Here is an 18,494-nt window from a genome sequence, read left to right on the forward strand (position 1 = left end):
GCAGGCGCTTAATTATTTCTGTCTTTCCCAAAGAGTTCATTTAAGCCAAGCTGGACCTGCCTGGGGGACTCCACCTCGGAGCCTCCCGAGGAGCGAAGGCAAAAAGCAGCAGAAAGAACTTTTCCGAGGTGGGGACCGCGGTCGGGCTGGTCTGATCCGCTCCGCTCCCTGCCCGCGGCCGCCCCGCCCCTCGCTCCGGCGGCCGCCCCCTCCGGGCAGCCCCGCGGAGGCAATTATAAGCTGAACCGGGGAGGGGAACAAGAAATCCCCCCACCCCTCCTTTCTCTAAGGAAAGGACATCCCCGGGGAGCTCAGTCTCCCAGAGCAGCAGGTGGGCGGCCGCCAGCGCGGGAAGGCGCGGAGGCTCCGCCGCTCCGCGGGGAGGGTCCGGGAGCAGCGGGGGCGGCTGGGGGGTGCTTCCCCCCCTCCCCACCCCCCTCCCCGCGCCGGCGGCGGGGGCGTCGAGCCCCGCGACCCGCCGGGCGGAGCGCGTTGCCTGCGCGGGGGCGGCCGGGGCTGCGGCGCCGCCTCCGCGCCCGCCAGCGCAGGCTGCGCCCCTGCGAGCGACGGTCACCCTGCGCGACGGCACCCTCTTCCCTTCCATCTCTCCCTCCCTCCTTCCCTCCCCGCTGGCGGGGGGCGGCCGCCCCTGGCTGGCCGCGGTCCGCGGTGCCGGGGAGCGGCGGCTCCCCTTTCCGCCCGCGGAAACTTTGGCCGGTGCCTAAAGGGGGAAGATGGAGCCGGGGGAGCCCGCGGCGGCGCCCTTCAACCGGTCCCGGGCTGGGGCAGAGCCGCCCCGCGGGGAGTTCAACCTCTCCGGGCTGCCGGAGGCGGAGGGGAAGCCCCTCTTCGGCATCGGCATCGAGAACTTCATCACCTTGATCGTCTTCGGCTTGATCTTCACCCTGGGGGTGCTGGGCAACTCGCTGGTGATCACGGTGCTGGCAAGGAGCAAGCCAGGCAAGCGCCGCAGCACCACCAACATCTTCATCCTCAACCTGAGCATCGCCGACCTGGCCTACCTGCTCTTCTGCATCCCCTTCCAGTCCACGGTCTACGTGCTCCCCACCTGGGTGCTGGGCGCCTTCATCTGCAAGTTCATCCACTACTTCTTCACCGTCTCCATGCTGGTGAGCATCTTCACACTCTCGGCCATGTCGGTGGACCGCTATGTGGCCATTGTGCACTCCCGACGCTCTTCGGCCTTACGTGTTTCCCGCAACGCGCTGCTGGGTGTGGGGCTCATCTGGGCACTCTCCTTCGCCATGGCCTCACCTGTAGCACACCACCAGAGCCTCTTCCACCGTGACGCCAGCAACCAGACCTTTTGCTGGGAGCACTGGCCCAACCCACGCCACAAGAAGGCCTACGTGGTTTGCACGTTTGTCTTCGGATATCTGCTTCCGCTGCTGCTCATATCCTTCTGCTATGCCAAGGTGGGGCAAAGCGGGTAGTGGTGAAGGGTATGTTAAAGGGATGGGGGGGGACAATGGTGGCAGATCGGGGCACATGGAGGGACGTGGCACTGTTGGGAGACAACGGGGCAGGGGTGAATTTGTGGTGCAAAGGGAGAGGGCAGGTTTTATAGCCAAGGGATGACTGAGGGGGAGGAACACGCGTGTATGTGTGGCACAGAAAGATCAGGACAGAGACTGCACGGGGTGGAGGGGGGGTGGGGTGTTCAGGCAATTACTGGGGTCTCCTCTGCCAGATTTCTTTGTCATAAAGTACTAAGAAGCCCCAGTGCTCTGCTACTTTCTCTGTCAACGCAACTCTTCTATTTTCTTGCAGTGCTGTTTGAGGAGTTTAACTCAAATGAAGTACAACAAAGCGACAAGTTGTTCAGGCTTTAAACAAAGTGTCGCAATTCTTTAAAATGTGGTGCGCTTAAAAAATTACACAAACCCACTGGTTCGGTCTGATCCAGTTAATGTGTTAAGAACAAAAGGTGCATTATGCCACCGGGTCCCTGTGACCTGTGTCTTGCCCCGGTTGATGTGTCTTGCCCCGGTTGATGTGAATGGGAGATTTACCTCTGACTTCAGCAAGGGCAGGAGGTGCTGGGGAGCAGTGCATGAGGACCCAGCTAGGAAAAAGCGATAAGTAAGGGTGCCTGAATAAGGGTACTTCAGGACTTTTCTGCTCAGGCAAACTGTCACGCTCTTCTGTGAATATTAATTGCAGCCTTCAGTGTAGGGTCCCCTGCTTGCTGCTGGTCAGTGGTCAGGATCTGGAGCACCGTCTGCTACCTGCAGAGTTAAGCAGAGACACTCTTGTTTCTGTGCCGGCAACCTTCAGTAGCAGAATTTCTCCTTAGGCAGTAATTTACATTTGAGACAATAAGTCTGCTCTTGCAAATAAGGACTGCTTCAGTCTGACCTGCTAAATGTTTTCATATATAAACTGAATTCTGTTTTCCCTGGGTGAATACACTGGTATTTCATCTACAGTGGTGAATATGACTGAGCTGTGAGAGGGATGAAACTTGCTGTAGCCATAGATCATCAGAGTTTTAAGAAAATATTACTATTTCAGGGAGAATGTTATGGAATGAGTGCAGAGGGAGCTTTTCAGCTACTAAGAATTCTTAAATTTTTCAAAGCCAAAGCATCTTCAGTTTCCACATAAAGTACCAGCCTTCAGAGTTTAATTATATGACAAAAGGTTGAAAACAAGTCTTGCAAAATTACAACAGTCCTGCATAGTATAGAGGGGGAAAAAAAAGGAAATATGCTTAAACAAAATATAAGCATTGGAAATATAACACACCATGTTATTACAAAGCACCACTGCAGAAGTAGATCTCTTAATATTAGTATGAATATGTAGTTAAACAAAAAAACAAACCAGCACAAAAAACCCCAAAGCAACCCTATGTGAAATATATGCCCAGAATGGGTTCATCAAATCAAAGCCAGTCAAAGTTACTAACTAAAACCTTGTGCTTAAATTATTGCCAGGCCAGGATCTCACCCTTGCTTGGTGGTGTCTTTTGAGCCTGTATCTGCGATCCTGCTTGCCGTGGTGTCAGGCTGGAAGATGCAACCTGAAGGGATGAGGTTTAGAAGATACCTAGGAGGTACCTGGCATTCCCATCAGTGTCAATGATGCTGAAAAAGGCTCTTGGAGGTATTTGTACCCTGCAGCATAAAGGCTCATTCCTGCCCTCGTTGGGAGCCACTGGCGAATCTCCAACTACAATATTTTGGCACGTGGGGCAGGGTGAGGGAGAAAGTAAGGATGACTGACAGCAGCTGAAAATCAGAGCTGCAGTTTTAGATTTGTCAAAGCCATTGCTTCTCTCGCAGGTCTCAAGCAAAGTGGTCACTGTGAGCTTTTGTTGATGTCACCAAAGTACTGTGAGGTACAACAAGTATTTTGGCTTCTGAATGCGTGCAGGCTTGGAGGATTGCTGCTGTGTAATAGCCTCAGAAGTATTATAAAAATAAATGCATTAGTTTCTTATGGACTTCAATGGTTTTCATGAACTGTGGATTAGCTAAATAATGCAATCTTCTGATACAGTAGATTAAGACAAAGGAGACTCATTTCTCTATTTGAATATATTGGCTTTTCCAGACTCCTTTAAGGCAGTTCTGTTTCTTTTATAAGCAAATTGCAATTGAACTTTCAGTTTTGAAAGTCTCATTTTTTTAGGCACTCTAATAGGGAGTTGAGTTCTTTCTCTCTCTCACTCTCTCCTAAATTATGTTAGGAGACATTTGTATTTTCCCCAGTGGATAGCAAAACTGCTACCACCTATGGCTGTGTGGAAATAGTGCTAGGGATTTGGAAGCAGTGTCCTCCCACAAAATCAGAACCGGAAATCTCACTTGATGGGCTCTTGAGCCAGAGATTTATGAGATCGTGCTCTGTGTCCTGTTCATACAGCTCCCCATTTCCTCTTTCCCACAAATAACTTTGGTTCAGTTTCAACCAAATTTGATAGAGGAGTGAAAATATCAGAAGGAATGGTATTTCCCTAGTTTTGTGAAAACAGGAGTCAATGAAGACAGTGAAGAGTCTCCGTCATCCTCTCTCCTTTAAGGAGAGTCAGTTTGCTCTCAGCTGTTAAACATCAGCCAAGCTGTAAGGGGAAGAGGTCTTATGTAGCATCTGTTCATGGAGGAAATGTGTCTTTTTGGGTACACACAGTCAAGAAATCACAAATCCATAGGAAACCAACTTTTGTTGGCTCACAGAACTACTCTTGAAAGAAGCTTACTATTCGAGTCAGAGAAGCAGTGATTTATATAGTTATTAGTTGAGTTACAGCACTGCATACTTGTAGACAGCCTGTATTCTTATTTTGTTATTGCTTATCCTCTTACTGGCTGCATTTTTTTAGTACTGACTTTTTGTATGTGTTTTGTAACACTGCTACAATGTTTGCTCACTAATGTATTCTTACAGGGCAAAGTGATAAGTGATTCCCAGTGAGCTTCTAACCATCAACATCTGCCAGGGTAGTGCAATGTGACAACTGATTTTGGGTGCTTCTGCTTTTGGGTACCCAATTATGAGCCTTCAGTCCTTGAAAGTCAAACCTTCAACCAAACGTTTAGGTTGGGCACCTAAAATTATTAGCGAACTTCTCCTTTTATAGATTTATAAATTTAAAACCTTTTTTTTTTAATATTTCTTGCTTTAAGAATCTTTCCATCATTATCTATCATTTTGAACATTCTGAATTCATGGAAGTCACGTATGATTTATAGATTTGGTTAAAAGTAAGCCATAAAGTGTAGGAGCCTCAACATAAAATACAAGCTTATATGATTCTTGGCTTAGGATACTCTGTCTTAAATTTTGCTGAGCAGTGAGGGAAAACTATGTTAAACTACACTGAAAAGAAAAAATAAAGGATATGACACATTAACGACACACTATTAAATGAAAGAGGGTGAAGGATCTGTTGTGACAATAGAAGTAGCAGCATTACTTCAAAAAATTGATTGCAGGCAATGGCACTTGAATTTAAATCAGGTTCATACTATAAAATATGGTTCAGAATGTAATGCTCGCATTATGGCTCTGTTAAACAAGCAGTTCATTCTTAGATAATGACCTTGGGCAGGCTTTCTTGCTGCACGATTTCAATGGCTAATAGTGAAGGTGTAGTCAGTGGAATGATTATATACAGCCGGAGAGGAAATAGGCTTTGCAACAGTGTAGGCTTCAACCTTTTACAATGTTTGGTAGACTTACGTGAATAGGCACAGGTAGTTTAAGCTATTTTTTAATCTCTCCCTTATAGGGAAAACCTCTTTCTCAACTTGATTTGGTCATAGTCCCTCAGCTTGGGCTCTTAAACCATCTTGAAGGTAGTTCCTGAAACAACTTGAGGGGGGAGGGGGGAAAGAAATGGGTAGTCTGCGGGCAAAATCTAGGGTTTCCCAAATGCCATCAGTGGTAGTCGTGGTAGTACAGTCTAGACCAGACTGGAACTTCTTATACGTCTATGATCCGACCAGTCTCCTTACACCCTCTTCCACAACCGCATAACTTTCTTCCCACAGCACCTCACCCTCACCTCCAGAAAACAGGAAAGCTATTCCTTCCCTGAGAGCCAAATAGGATCTCTGATCTACAGCTACATGAAAGCTGGAGTTAGAAAAGTTTCATGGAAGGAGTTAATTTTTCCACAGAGTTGAATTTTTAAAAAATGTAGCACCTCATGAGAACAGGTAGTGACCTATTTTTACGTAAGGTGGGCATTTCGTTCCATGAGTTAAAAATGCACGTGCAAATGTATTAGTGGGTATTTTGAAAGGCTTTCTTTAGAGAAATAACCTGATACAAATTAAGAGGCACAAGCAGAATTATTATTCATTCAGGTGAAGTGACAGTGGCTGTTGGAGTAACATAGAGATTATTCATTGGCCCAGAGAAGAGATATAATTTGAGCAGGGCAGTGAGGAGAGGTGTCTTTGATTTGCCTTGTAGTGTTTGTGCATAAACATGGCTCTTAATATCCCTTCATGGCATTCTGTATAGGTCTCTGAGTGCTGTTCCACTGCTGTTGATAGGTAATTAAATTCTGCCTATTTCTCTTGCTTCTGGTTTGCATACCATCTGGTGCACTACCACTTAGAGCCAGCATGTTTTCACTGCAGAGACTTATTTTATGAAATACATACATAGTATGAAAGAGAGGAAATTGAGAAGGATTAATTAGAAGATTTGTCATCTAAATCTTCAACAATGCCCCCTCCCTCCCAGCCCCCCATCCTCAAATGCTCAATTTAACAGTTTTTTCTACTGCATCTTTCTTTGGACTGGAGAGAGATGCAATGTTAAAATTTGTATTAAAAGTTTCATAGAATCATAGAATGGTTTGTGTTGTAAGGTACCTTAAAGATCACCCAGTTCCAACCCCCTGCTGTGGGCAGGGACACCTCCCACTACACCAGGCTGCTCAAAGCCCCATCCAGCCTGGCCTTGAACACTTCCAGGGATGGGGCATCCACAGCTTCCCTGGGCAACCTGTTCCAGTGCCTCACCACCCTCACAGTAAAGAAGTTCTTCCTAATATCTAATCTAAATCTTCCCTCTTTCAGTTTAAAACTGTTACGCCTTGTTCTATCATTACACTCCCTGATAAAGAGTCCTGCTCCATCTTTCCTGTAAGCCCCCTACTGAAAGGCTGCTGTAAGGTTTCCCCAGATCCTTATCTTCTCCAGGCTGATCAACACCGACTCTCTCAGCTTGTCTTCATAGGAGCCCTCTGATCGTCTTTGTCGCCCTCCTCTGGACCTGCTCCAACAGGTCCATGTCCTCCTTATGTTATGGACACAGTACTCCAGGTGTGGTCTCATGAGAGCGTAGTAGAGGGGCTCCCTTGACCTGCTGGCCACACTTCTTTTGCTGCAGCCCAGGATATGGTTGGTTTTCTGGGCTGTGAGTACATATTGAGCTTCTCATCAACCAACTCCCCCAAGTCCTTCTCCTCAGGGCTGCTCTCAATTCATTCTCCACCCAGTTTGTATTTGTGCTTGGGATTGCTCTGACCCAAGCGCAGGACCTTGCACTTGGCCTGGTTGAACTTCATGAGGTTGGCATGGGCTTACCTCTCAAGCTTGTCCAGGTCCCTCTGGATAGCATCCTTTCCCTCCAGCGTGTCAACCACACCACACAGCATGGTGTCATTGTCAAACTTGCTGAGAGTGCACTCAATCCCACTGTTCATGCCACCAACAAATATGTTGAACAGCACCAGTCCCAGTACTAACCCTTGAGGAACACCTCTCGTCACTGGTCTCCACTTGGACATTAAGCCGTTGACTGCAGCTCTTTGAGCACAGCCATCCAGACAATTCCTTATCCACCGAGTGATCCATCTGTCAAATCCATGTCTCCAATTTAGAGACAAGGATGTTGTGTGGGACAGTGTCAAATGCTTTGCACAAGTCCAGGTAGATGATGTCAGTTGCTCTTCCCTTATCCACCAGTGCCGTAACCCTGTTGTAGAGGGCCACCAAATTTGTCAGACAAGATTTGCCCTGAATGCCATGTTGGCTGTCATGGATCACCTCCTTATTTTCCATGTGCCTTAGCATAGTTTCCCAAAGGATCTGCTCCATGACCTTTCCAGGCACAGAGGTGATCCTTATTGGCCCAGGTCTTCTTTTTTTTTCCTTTTTAAAAATGGGGGTTATGTTTTCCCTTTTCTTTTTGTTTCAAAACAAAAGAAAAAAAAATGTTTGTAACTTCAAAAGATTCTGCAGTTCTGATTTCTGGGAAGAGTTTATCTGACTTTAGTTTTGGGCTGTGAGGGAAAAACATGGTACAGTACAGTCCCTGGGTGGCAGATGATGGGTTTTGGAAAGGTCCAGTAGAGACAGCCCATCGTGGTAAATTATGTGAAATGGGTACAACAGGTGAAGTAGCAGTGATGGGAAGTGAACTTCACTGTATTTCTCCCATGCTCTTTTTTGTTTTTACATTTTTAACCATGGACTAAGCAATACAGCTGTTTGGTACACGGTGACGGCAGGTGAATAAAGAGTGTGTGAGCCAGAGGGTCATCTCCCTGGTCTTCTGCTGGACCTCAGGGGCTCTTCTGTCCTTTTCTTCTGGTCTGCTTCATCCTGGAGAAGAAAGAAGAAAGGAGGAGGACTGAAGCCAAAACGGGACCTTCTCAGAGAAAACCCATTTATTTTTCTCCCGCCTTTCCTGAGCTCAGGTTAGCCTTGGTAGAAGCCAGGCTAGTGTTTCAGAACAGAGAGTGCACGTGGGGCTGAGTCTTTCACACACAAACATGTTAGTGCACAGATAAGCACAAATCAGCTGTGCTTCCAATGTTAAGTGGTTGCAAGTAATTTTTATTTTTGTTGTTTGTGGTTCACTGGTAGCTAAGAGTAGATACTTAGAAAGTGGAATCCACTGATGAGCTATGGTTATTCCCATATACCATCTTATTTCTTCTAATTCATTATTTATGTTTCAAAGACTCAAATGCCAAACCTGGATCAAGTCTACAGGTCATCTTGTCTGGTGTCTGTCCTGGTAGTGGTTAGCTGTGCATCCCAAAGAAAACAGAGAAAACATCCCCAGATGATATAAGAGAATTTGAATTTATACCTTTCTCCCCACCTCAAGAAGTCTTGGTATAAGCCCCAAAATTTAGTGTTATATTCCTTAAAAAAAATCCTTTTAATGCTGGATGGTCTTAGAGCTATGTAAAGTGCAACCTAACATCATCATCATCATCTAACTGAGCGCTACCCTCTGACGCTCTCTAAAAAATTCCTCTTACCATATTTTACTTAAACCCTCGAGTTTAATTAAGCATTTCCTTATTTATTTTTTTTTTATTCTGTATGGTTTACAACTTGTTAAACACATTCAGCTGAAGAGCATATTCACTGCCCCCCCATGCCTACAAATCATGCCTTATGAGTATAGTAGATTCAGTTAATAATGACTGCGGATAAAGTAGGGCATGCACCTCTATGCATCCACTATCCAAAACCTTATGTGTTACGTTAAATTTTAAATTAAATTAAATTTTAAATTAAATTAAAAATTACGTTAAAATTTAGACCCTGCTCATGGATGATGAGTCTTCTTGAGACAAATTTTAAAAAATTACTTGTGAAAGGTACATGACAAGTATCATCAAATTGTTGATAAAGGTCACGCCTCATGTGAGATACATTTTAGTATAAATTGTTTTTGAAAGCGTAGACTTCTTTCGAAGATCAAATAGCACCGACATCCTGATTACATTAACCAAACATCCAGCTGAAGAAAGCAAATTATGCAGGTGACTCAGAAAAGCTCTGACTCAAAACATACACTTTTAATGTTCAATGCAGTAAAGGGCATTCTAAATTAACAAGCATTGACATTTTTATGGAAGAAGAATGATTGCTAATTCTAGGTGCATGATAGGTTTCCATTTGTTGCCTTGTTAATTTGTAATATGTATTTGTTATGTAATGCAGATGAATTTTTATGTAAGAATTCAACTGGGGTGTGCTTCCTTTCGGTTGATTCACACAGATGCAGAAATGTAACTCCTTTGGATTTTATACTGCACACTTTTGAAATGTGTAAATTGGATCAGCGATGTTTGTAAGCGACTCATGCAGTACCGGAGAGTATACTCTAAAATATACGGGTTTGAATTTTAGAAAATGGTGAAATACAAGATGCAAATTAATCTTTTCAGGTTCTCAATCATCTGCATAAAAAGTTGCGAAACATGTCAAAGAAGTCAGAAGCATCCAAGAAAAAGGTAGATTACTTTCATTACCAATGTCTATTTGTTTATATTTTAGTTTTACGGCTAAGCTAATTTGGTTTTACATTGCTTGTTGATAAAGATGGGATGGAGAGAAGGAACTGAAATGAAGTATTTAATGACATATTCAGTGTGTCTCTGAACTTAGCAGGATTGGAATCTTTTCTGATCCAAGTTTTTCATCACAGTGAGATCCCCATATTTTGAATTTCGGAGCATCTAAAATTTAGACATGGAGAAAAAACCTCTCTTTAATATGAAATGATTTTTTTTTGCCTTACAGGCATTTTTCACCAACTTGTAAATCTTTTTTATTATTATTTATTTTTTAACTAACTGAATTTTTAAATGTTTTATGAAGAATTTCTAGGTTATATGATGAGATTTCCAAATGAGGTTTATTGTACTGCCTGATAGGAGTCTAATAAGAGACTTCTAATGATTCTGCAATTCTTCTATGATTTTCCAGAAAACCTTTTATTCTCTTATGTCGGAGACTTAAGTTATACACCAGCTACAAGTAGAATCATGAAAGTTCTTTAAAGCAGAGTATTAGCTTCACAATTTAGAGCAATATCTGAAAGACGTGTTTATATATTGAATTTGTCAGTTAATATAATATGGGTTTGATTTTTGAGCATATTTGTCCACAGTAATCATTTGACTAACTTCTCAGTTTATGAATGTGGAGTCAGAAAAAACCCTTAGGCTATAGCTCTTCATTTGATCTGATCACTATTACCATATGGGCATGCAGACTGTCTGCAATGTAAATGAGATATACATGGGCTCAACAGGGAAGTAATCTATTATTTATGCATTCTCTGTTTTTTTTTAAAAAATATCCTAGTCAATAAATGTTAAACCCTAGAATTAAAAGCATTATAGCCCTGATTCAGTAAAAAACTCAGCATATGTACTTTGGCACTTAGTGTTGTCAAGGCCAAAGGTGCAGTTTTCAAAGGCATTCTGTACATTGCCATCTCTACTCTCATCTAAATTATTGTCAAACGGGAAATATCTGTGCATTTCCTCTAAGCACTAGCTCTTAAAAATTGCAAGTAAAAATCAGATCTGGCTAGGAACTCGCTTTCATAGCTTCAGGGAAAAGCTTTACAGATATGGCCAAGACTGCTTGGATGGATCAGGGTTCAGTAACCAAAGGGGAAAAAAAAGAAGCACAAAACTTCTTTTGCTTTAGAAAATAAGTTTCTGATCCTATGTCCCAACTTTTAGAAAACAACTCTGTTTTCACTACTGTGCTGTCTCTCTCTGGTTACTGTTTATTCTTTTCCATCTACTATTTTGTTAAGAATGCATTTCAGGCTTAATGATGCATCTCTAGCTGTATTCAAACCTTTATGAAAATTTCAGTAGTAGAATCTTAAAATTAATTTGTTATATGTGTGGAAAAAAAAGTTAATGAAAAATATGAACACACTTAAATGCTATTCTTCTTGCTTTTTGGTCACAAAACATCAATATTAACATCATGTGTTTTAGGTGGGTTTTATTTGCTAATGAGAAACCCTAAGCAAGATCCTATTACATATCCTATTATAAGAGCTGCCCTGGTATCTGTCATAAGTTATTTTGGCCTGTTGCCACAAAAATTAAACTTTTTATTCCGTAAGCTTCTGTAAGTTAGGTCATGTTCTGATTAGGTAGGTCACTCTGAATTATTACCAAGCATTAATCAATTCAAGAGGTATAGACCAAGTTTAATAAACTAGCAAAAAGTCTAGATATTCTCTGTGCTGCAGTGTTTATCACTCTGTGGCCACCGGATTAGTTTTGCCGGTGAAGTAGGGCCTAAGTTATCTGAAAAATTATGTTTTACAGTGTTAATGTAGTAATTATAATGGTCCTTAACATTTGGACCTTAACAAAGGACCTTAACATTGGTCCTTTGGAATTCATATCAGGCTTTTATTGGGTGAGTGATTTAGTTGAAAGAGGTACTTGTTAGAGGAGTAGATATTAATTAGTTGAGCAACTGCAAAGCACTAGCTGCTGTTTCTGAAGTAAGTGAAAGCTAAAGAAAATATTGACAGTCAAACTCCACTGTGCCTTGGCAGAATATCTTCAGCACGTGAAAGGCCTGTACTGCCTGATACTGTAGCTGTCTGGATGAATCTCATGAACTTGGTGGCCCTTCCTCTCATAAATAATGCAAGTGGAGTCAGGAGGCAGCACTGGGGATGTTTTGTGTTCCATTTTTCTCAATTCAGTGTTTGGTGGTGAGCTTTAATTTCCAGATTGGTTTTGACAATGTACAATCGCCAGAAATTTCAAGCTCCTTACTTTTCTGTTTGTTTTTTTTTCCCCAGTTGTACCCCAGAATGTTGTCGTATGACTCTCCTGTGGCAATTTTTTGTTTAAAGGAGAGACTTTGAAAAAAGCCCCTGCTGCTTTTGTAGACACTTGAGCAAAGTGTTCGTCTGACTGCTCTGAGCTCTTCCACCAGCTGCCTTCATGCATAACAGATGTCTCTGGAAATTTTGGTCAGAAATCCTTGTATGCCATAATAAAATATAGATCATTACATCTGGATGAGATTTCCCAAAGATTCATGTTATCATTATTTTTCATCAAGCATATGTCCACCTCAGAAAAGGCTAGGCTTTTGTGCAGGGAGCCAGGAACACCATTCTTTACGTTTGAACGAAGTTATACATTTGCCTTTTACTGTGGCATTTTCAAGGCTAAAGTTCACTATGCAAAATAAAGCCCATGTAGGTAATGGAGTAAAATCAGTAATAAAAATTCCAAAGTGTGTTCTCTCTCAGTATCCCCCAAATAATGGATTTGAAGCAGGTTTAAAGCTGATTCTTCAAGTGCTCACGAGACATCTGTGTTTTCCTTCCCCTGTCTCAGACAGCACAGACTGTGTTGGTGGTGGTAGTGGTTTTTGGCATCTCCTGGCTGCCGCACCACGTGATTCATCTCTGGGCTGAATTTGGAGCTTTCCCACTGACTCAAGCCTCCTTTCTCTTCAGAGTAACTGCACACTGCCTGGCTTACAGCAATTCTTCCGTGAACCCGATTATATACGCGTTTCTCTCTGAAAACTTTAGGAAGGCCTACAAGCAAGTCTTCAAATGCCAGATAGGTAACGAGTCACCTCTGAATGACGCTAAGGAAAATAAAAGCCGGATAGATACACCACCATCTACCAACTGTACGCACGTGTGAACTTTGAATAGTCCTGCATGTTGGCTCTTCATTCGTGTGAACCAAATGTCTAGAAAACAAAGCACAATGAGCTTTATCCTGGTTTGTCTTGATAAAGCTAATTGGTATTTAACGTACTGAAGTTGCGTTCTGCTGTAGCAAGTTTGTGAAACTGGTATGAAAGAAAACTGGGCTGATCATTTGCATCTTAGATGGCTGTGTCAATGAAGGTCTTGGACCTTTAGAAGATAGTTGAGGAAAAATGTTGGAGATGATAATGTCTGTATTCCTGCTCAGTAAGCATACAGTGTGTAAACATTCAAATATAACATATAAGAAGGAAATGTTGATATGGACAAGTAACTTTCTGACATCTTACTCCATCAAAGTGAAGAGATGGCTGAATTTTCTGTCTTAGAGATAATAAATGCCATACTACAAATTCAGGGAGGAAAACTTTTTTTCTCTCTTCAGATTGTTTTTTCTCTTTTTAAAGTAAAGGCGGGCTCTGATTTGGCATTGAAATAGAGAGGAAATGCTAATTTTATCTATTTAGCTGTCTTTTTAATGTAACATACTGAGTAATGATGGACTTTTTTCCACTTCATATGCCTGCCTTACTGTATACACGTAACTTTTGTGTACGTTATATAAGGTTTTGTTTATGGCCTGTATGTAATTGTACCAAAATGAGGATTTGTGTCTACCTGAGTGAAACTTTTCTTCATGTGTTGCATGTGCATGTATGTGTATGTTTTGTTAACTTTATAGGCTTTGAGATGGAGATACAGTTTTAAATGTGCAATATGTACATATGTTTTATAATATTATGTTCCATAAAACAACTCCGGGCAATGCTTAAGTGTTTAAAAATAGCATTGCCTTAACAGTTGTTGGAGGGGCTTGGTATCATGTGTCTCTAAATCGGAAAAAAAATGCATTTATATTATAAAGTATGTAAGGTAAATGGTCCAATTCTGAAAATTGCTAAGTAACGTGAGTAGTTTCAGCAATTTTATAGAAGTACTTAATATGTCTTTAAGCAGTAAACCACTAAAGAAATAGCAGAAGGGTGCTCAGTCCTTTGGGAAAATTCTTGTTAGCTACAGTAAGATATGCTTTTACCTTATTTATTAATCACCCATAGACTCACAGAGTAAATTAAGACGAAAGAACCTCTGGACATCCTCTCAAAGCAGGGCTACCCTCAGAGTTGGATCGCTTCCTTGTCTAGGCAAATTTTGAAAATTTCCAAGGTTGACAATTCAGCAATATTTTTGGGCAACCTTTGCTAGGGCCTAATCACCCTCGCTAAAATATTTTTTCTTAACCCCAGTTGGGATTTCCCTTGATGTAGCTCATGACTATTGCCTTCTGTCCTTTCAAGGTACACTTGGGCCTTGTCTCTAACTAATACGTAATTTAAGATGGCAATTAAATTTCCCCCAGCTTTCTCTCCTGAAACAATGCCTCACTCTCAGTCTCTCCTCATCTGTTGTGCTCCAGCTCCCTGGCCAGATTAGTGGCCTTCCACTGGCCTTCTTCCAGCATATCCATCCCTCTCATGAACTGGAGTGTTCCAGACTGAACAGTGTGTTCCAGATGTGGCCTCACGAGCACTGAGGAGACTAATTGCTTCCCTTGACCCCTTGGCTGATTCTTGCTATTACAGCCCAGTATTACAGTAATTTATTGCTGCAAGGGTAGACTGCTGACTCATATTTAATTTCTGCCCTTGTGTCATAGAATCATAGACTAGTTTGGGTTGGAAGGAACCTTTAAAGGTCATCTAGTCCAACAGAATTACACTGAGTCCCAATCCAAATTTCAGGACTTTGCTTTTGGCTTTGTTGAGCTTCATGCGTTTGATAGCTGTTACTTCCATTCTTCTGGCTTATCAAGGCCCCTCTGAAAGGTAGCCCTGCTCTCCAGCATATCCACCACTCCCCCAGGTTTGATATCATGTGCAAACTTGCTGAGAGAGTCCTGCACCCTTGTCTGGGTGCTAAACAGTGTTGGCCAGATGCTTTGTCAGATTCCTTTTTCTCCACAAACTTGCTTTAAAAAAAAAGTTCAGTGTGGTGGAACCCTGTCAACTATGGAGGGTTAGTTCACATGAAAATGTCTATGGTTACCTGTCAGTATTGCCTGCTTAGAATCAGTAAAATAATATTGAAGACATGCTATTGCATGCATGGTGTTTGTGTCCATTCTTTCATATGAAGAGACATTTTGATGATAGTGCTAGGAACACAAAATATATGAAAAAACCTCAACTGGAGAAGAAGGGTTTGTCTGTGCAGGAAACCATTTTCTGGGTTAGGATCGAGGTTAGGAAATACTGCTTAGAAAAATGTTGAAGTTCCTTTGAGTTTTCAGATTCTCATCACCCACTAATCACTCAAATTATTAAAACACTATCAGACTTCGGTTGAATTTGTAGCATATTAGGAGATTCTACAGCTTTGAAAATTGTTTCTTTTTTCCTTTTACAAGATTGCTTGTGATTTTATTACTTTGAATAAAAAATTACAATGTAAATATGTATATCTGAAAAGGCTTTTTTTCCTTAATTGTACATAATTTTAAACCTAGGTCCTTGATAGTTATGGAACTACATGTGTTTGAAATTTTGAGGACAAGGGGGTGGGGGAGGACTAGAGTAATCACTATTTAGAAAGACCCCACCTGGTTCCTGGTGAGTATCAGTAAAACTTCCACCTCACTTTTTAGAGAAACCTTAAGAAGCAGCTGATGCTCCAAGGCTCAGTTTCCTGCCTAAAACACGCTTTTGTTGATCAGTGTCTCTAGTGTGACTTTGACAAGCTCAGCTGTGACACGGACATTGTGAATGTAAAAGCAGTGTTAATGTGCGCTATGTCTAACCCCTGAGCATCCAGACAGTTGGGCAATAAGTTGTCGTGCCACAAAAATGGCTAATTTGGGCAGAAAAACAGGGAATGGGCACTGATGATGCCTTACAACTGAATCTCTGCTTTCAAGTTCTGAACTTGTTGTCAGGGATTGTTGTTTCTGGTGGAGGGCGAAGCAAAAGTTTCATCACACTTCATTGCCTAATATGTTTTTTTACATCTTTTTAACCAGAAAGGTTGATTTCAGTGTATGCTGAAGAAAAAAAAAAATTCTTTGGCAAGGGCTTAATTTTTTTTAGAAAGATAAATAAACCCGTTGAATTCCACCCTGTTGTGTGAATTTGAAAATACTATTCTGTACAAAACAAAACAGGCAACTTGAAAGATTACGCAAAAGCATGTTGAACTAGAGCAAGATATATGTGTGTAATTAAGCAAATACTTAAATTCCTCTTAATTTTCTCTTAAATTATATTTCTCACAAATTGAAAGAGTTGGAGAACCCCAAAAGAAACTGTTACTGACTTTTTTTTTTTATAAACTGCCTAAAATTTTGTTGTATGTATACTGCTACCTCTTTGTGCTGCTTCACGAGCGTGTCCTGAAGTTTAACACGTACAATGTACTTTCAGCATTGATGGCAGAAGTTGTGTATCCCATCACATCCAGTAGTAGGAGTTGCTCAGTCTATCTTAAAACTGTGTCTTAGTGGATGAAGTTTTCTCTGCAGAGTGGATGAAAGACCTGTGGAGAGGCAGCATCTCTGCAGCACCTCCTGCTGACATGAGAGGGTCTCCTTTCTTGCAGGCTCTGGAAAGGAGCTTAGTTCTGTCCATCTTCTAAGGTGGCACTAAGACATTGCAGCAGGTTTCTAGCCAATTTTGCATTTTGTATGTTAGATTTTCTGGGGTTTACCACTTTTGCCTTAAAAAGATGTAGAAATCTTGTTAAAACACTGCGTCAGTGGAACTTTGAAATTGTAAAGACTAATGTTTAAAAGAGGTCAAGAAATTATTCCATCAGGGTTCTTCATGCAATGTTGGCCCTGCCTGCTTGTGGGTAGGTGTTTGAGGTATGATACAAAAGACTACAGCAGTGCTTTTCTTCAACTACTAAAGGCTAAAATACATTTCCAAGATATGTGTGGACCCAGATGCACACTGTGCACTACTATACATAAATCAGAATTAGGATCCATAGCCAGAATGGAAAAAAAAAAAAACCAAAGGCACTTATCCAACCTCCTGTTCATCCTGTGCAAACACACTGAACAATGTTGGAACTTGCTCACCTTGTATGGTCAGCTCTGCTCACTTCACAGGTAATCGCATCACCCATTTAACTAATTTTGAAGAAGGTAATCATTTTAGTTGAATGTGAAGATAACGCTTAATGGCTGCTTCTAAGTGAGCCGTTAAACTACGCAGTTTTCAGTCAGAAGCATGTACTAAATATTTATGATATGTAAAAATGTAAACATTCAGAATAGCCTAAAATTCTATCTTTATAAAAAAAAATGTAGAATTTTCTAACATTTTTCTTATGTCTAAGGTAGGTAACAAAATCATATGCTATAGTAGATTACAAAGATATGACCAAACTGGATGAAATTATATGTGAAAAGTTATTATGACTATATAAGGAGAAAACTTTAATTTTGTAGCTGAGTATCTGCAATCTTAATATTCTCTCAATATTTTGTATGTTGAAATTATTTGGATCTTTGATTATTTACAAATTCTTCTGAAGTCTTTTTCTAAATTTAAACACTGAAAAAACCCATATTTTCAAAACAGTTTAATTTTTGGCAAGATAAGACATTTTAATGACATGTTTTTTAGTTACGGTCCTTTGAGCTTTGTATTCACTTTCACTTTGTATGCATGCACCTCTTTCTTAACACCTTAGCTTTATTATTTTGATAATCTATTATATCTTCGTTTTTAAAAATAATGTATCCAAGAGGTAAACATTAACCTTTGTATATTTAATGTTGCGGTGAAGTAAATTTTACCTAAAATGCCACATTGTAAGGAAAGCAAGGGATCTTTTTATAAAATAATGTTGTGAGTGCATTATTTTAGACATTTTTATTTTCCTGGCTGCTTCACGGTACGCTGTGTCACATCAAACACAATGATGTTTGTGGTATTTTGGGAAAAGATAAAAGCAGAGAAAAGAACAGCTTCTAGTTTACAGAACTTGTGTCAGTGTTATGTGTTCAGGACAGGTACAAATGTTGAAGACCAGAAAATTAAAATTCTGTGTTTGTTTCAGTGTATAATGAATGTAAAGTAACATACAGTTTTTTTAACATGTATTGTACTTTGCGTGAATTTTCAAGTGATTTTTTCAATAGGTCTATACCGTCTCTGCTTATAATATGAAATACAAACTGCTTTTCTCACAAAGTATTTACATAATACTTAAAAACAAGCAGTGCCTTCAGGAAAGCTTCCAGAGAAAATAGTGTACACAGAACTTAATAGAGTTTGATGGCTAGAGGTCACTATGGGTTGAAAATACCTTTTTGAAAATTCAACCAAAATAAAAAACATACTTATTTTCAAGTACTTAACTGCAGGAGGCACGGTCCTCCTTTCACTCAGGCTGGTAAAAGTCAGTTGAAATTGTTAGAATTCATTGATATTTCTTACTCAGGTGCAATTTAAGTCTCTGTAATTTATGTGTTGCTTAAG

At 41.0% G+C, this 18,494-nt stretch overlaps 1 protein-coding gene across 1 annotated transcript; it reads left to right on the forward strand.

Annotated features, from left to right (window-relative positions):
• Window positions 1-603: 603 nt before the first annotated feature.
• On the forward strand, window positions 604-16,379 carry GALR1 (galanin receptor 1). Its single transcript, XM_054193389.1, has 3 exons — window positions 604-1,436; window positions 9,677-9,742; window positions 12,626-16,379. Exons 1-3 carry the CDS (start codon window positions 735-737, stop codon window positions 12,941-12,943), a joined length of 1,086 nt encoding a protein of 361 aa, XP_054049364.1. The 5' UTR covers window positions 604-734; the 3' UTR covers window positions 12,944-16,379.
• The last annotated feature ends 2,115 nt before the right edge of the window (window positions 16,380-18,494 follow it).

This window comes from Rissa tridactyla, chromosome 2 (assembly GCF_028500815.1).
Source record: "Rissa tridactyla isolate bRisTri1 chromosome 2, bRisTri1.patW.cur.20221130, whole genome shotgun sequence".
NCBI classification, from domain to species: Eukaryota; Metazoa; Chordata; class Aves; order Charadriiformes; family Laridae; genus Rissa; species Rissa tridactyla.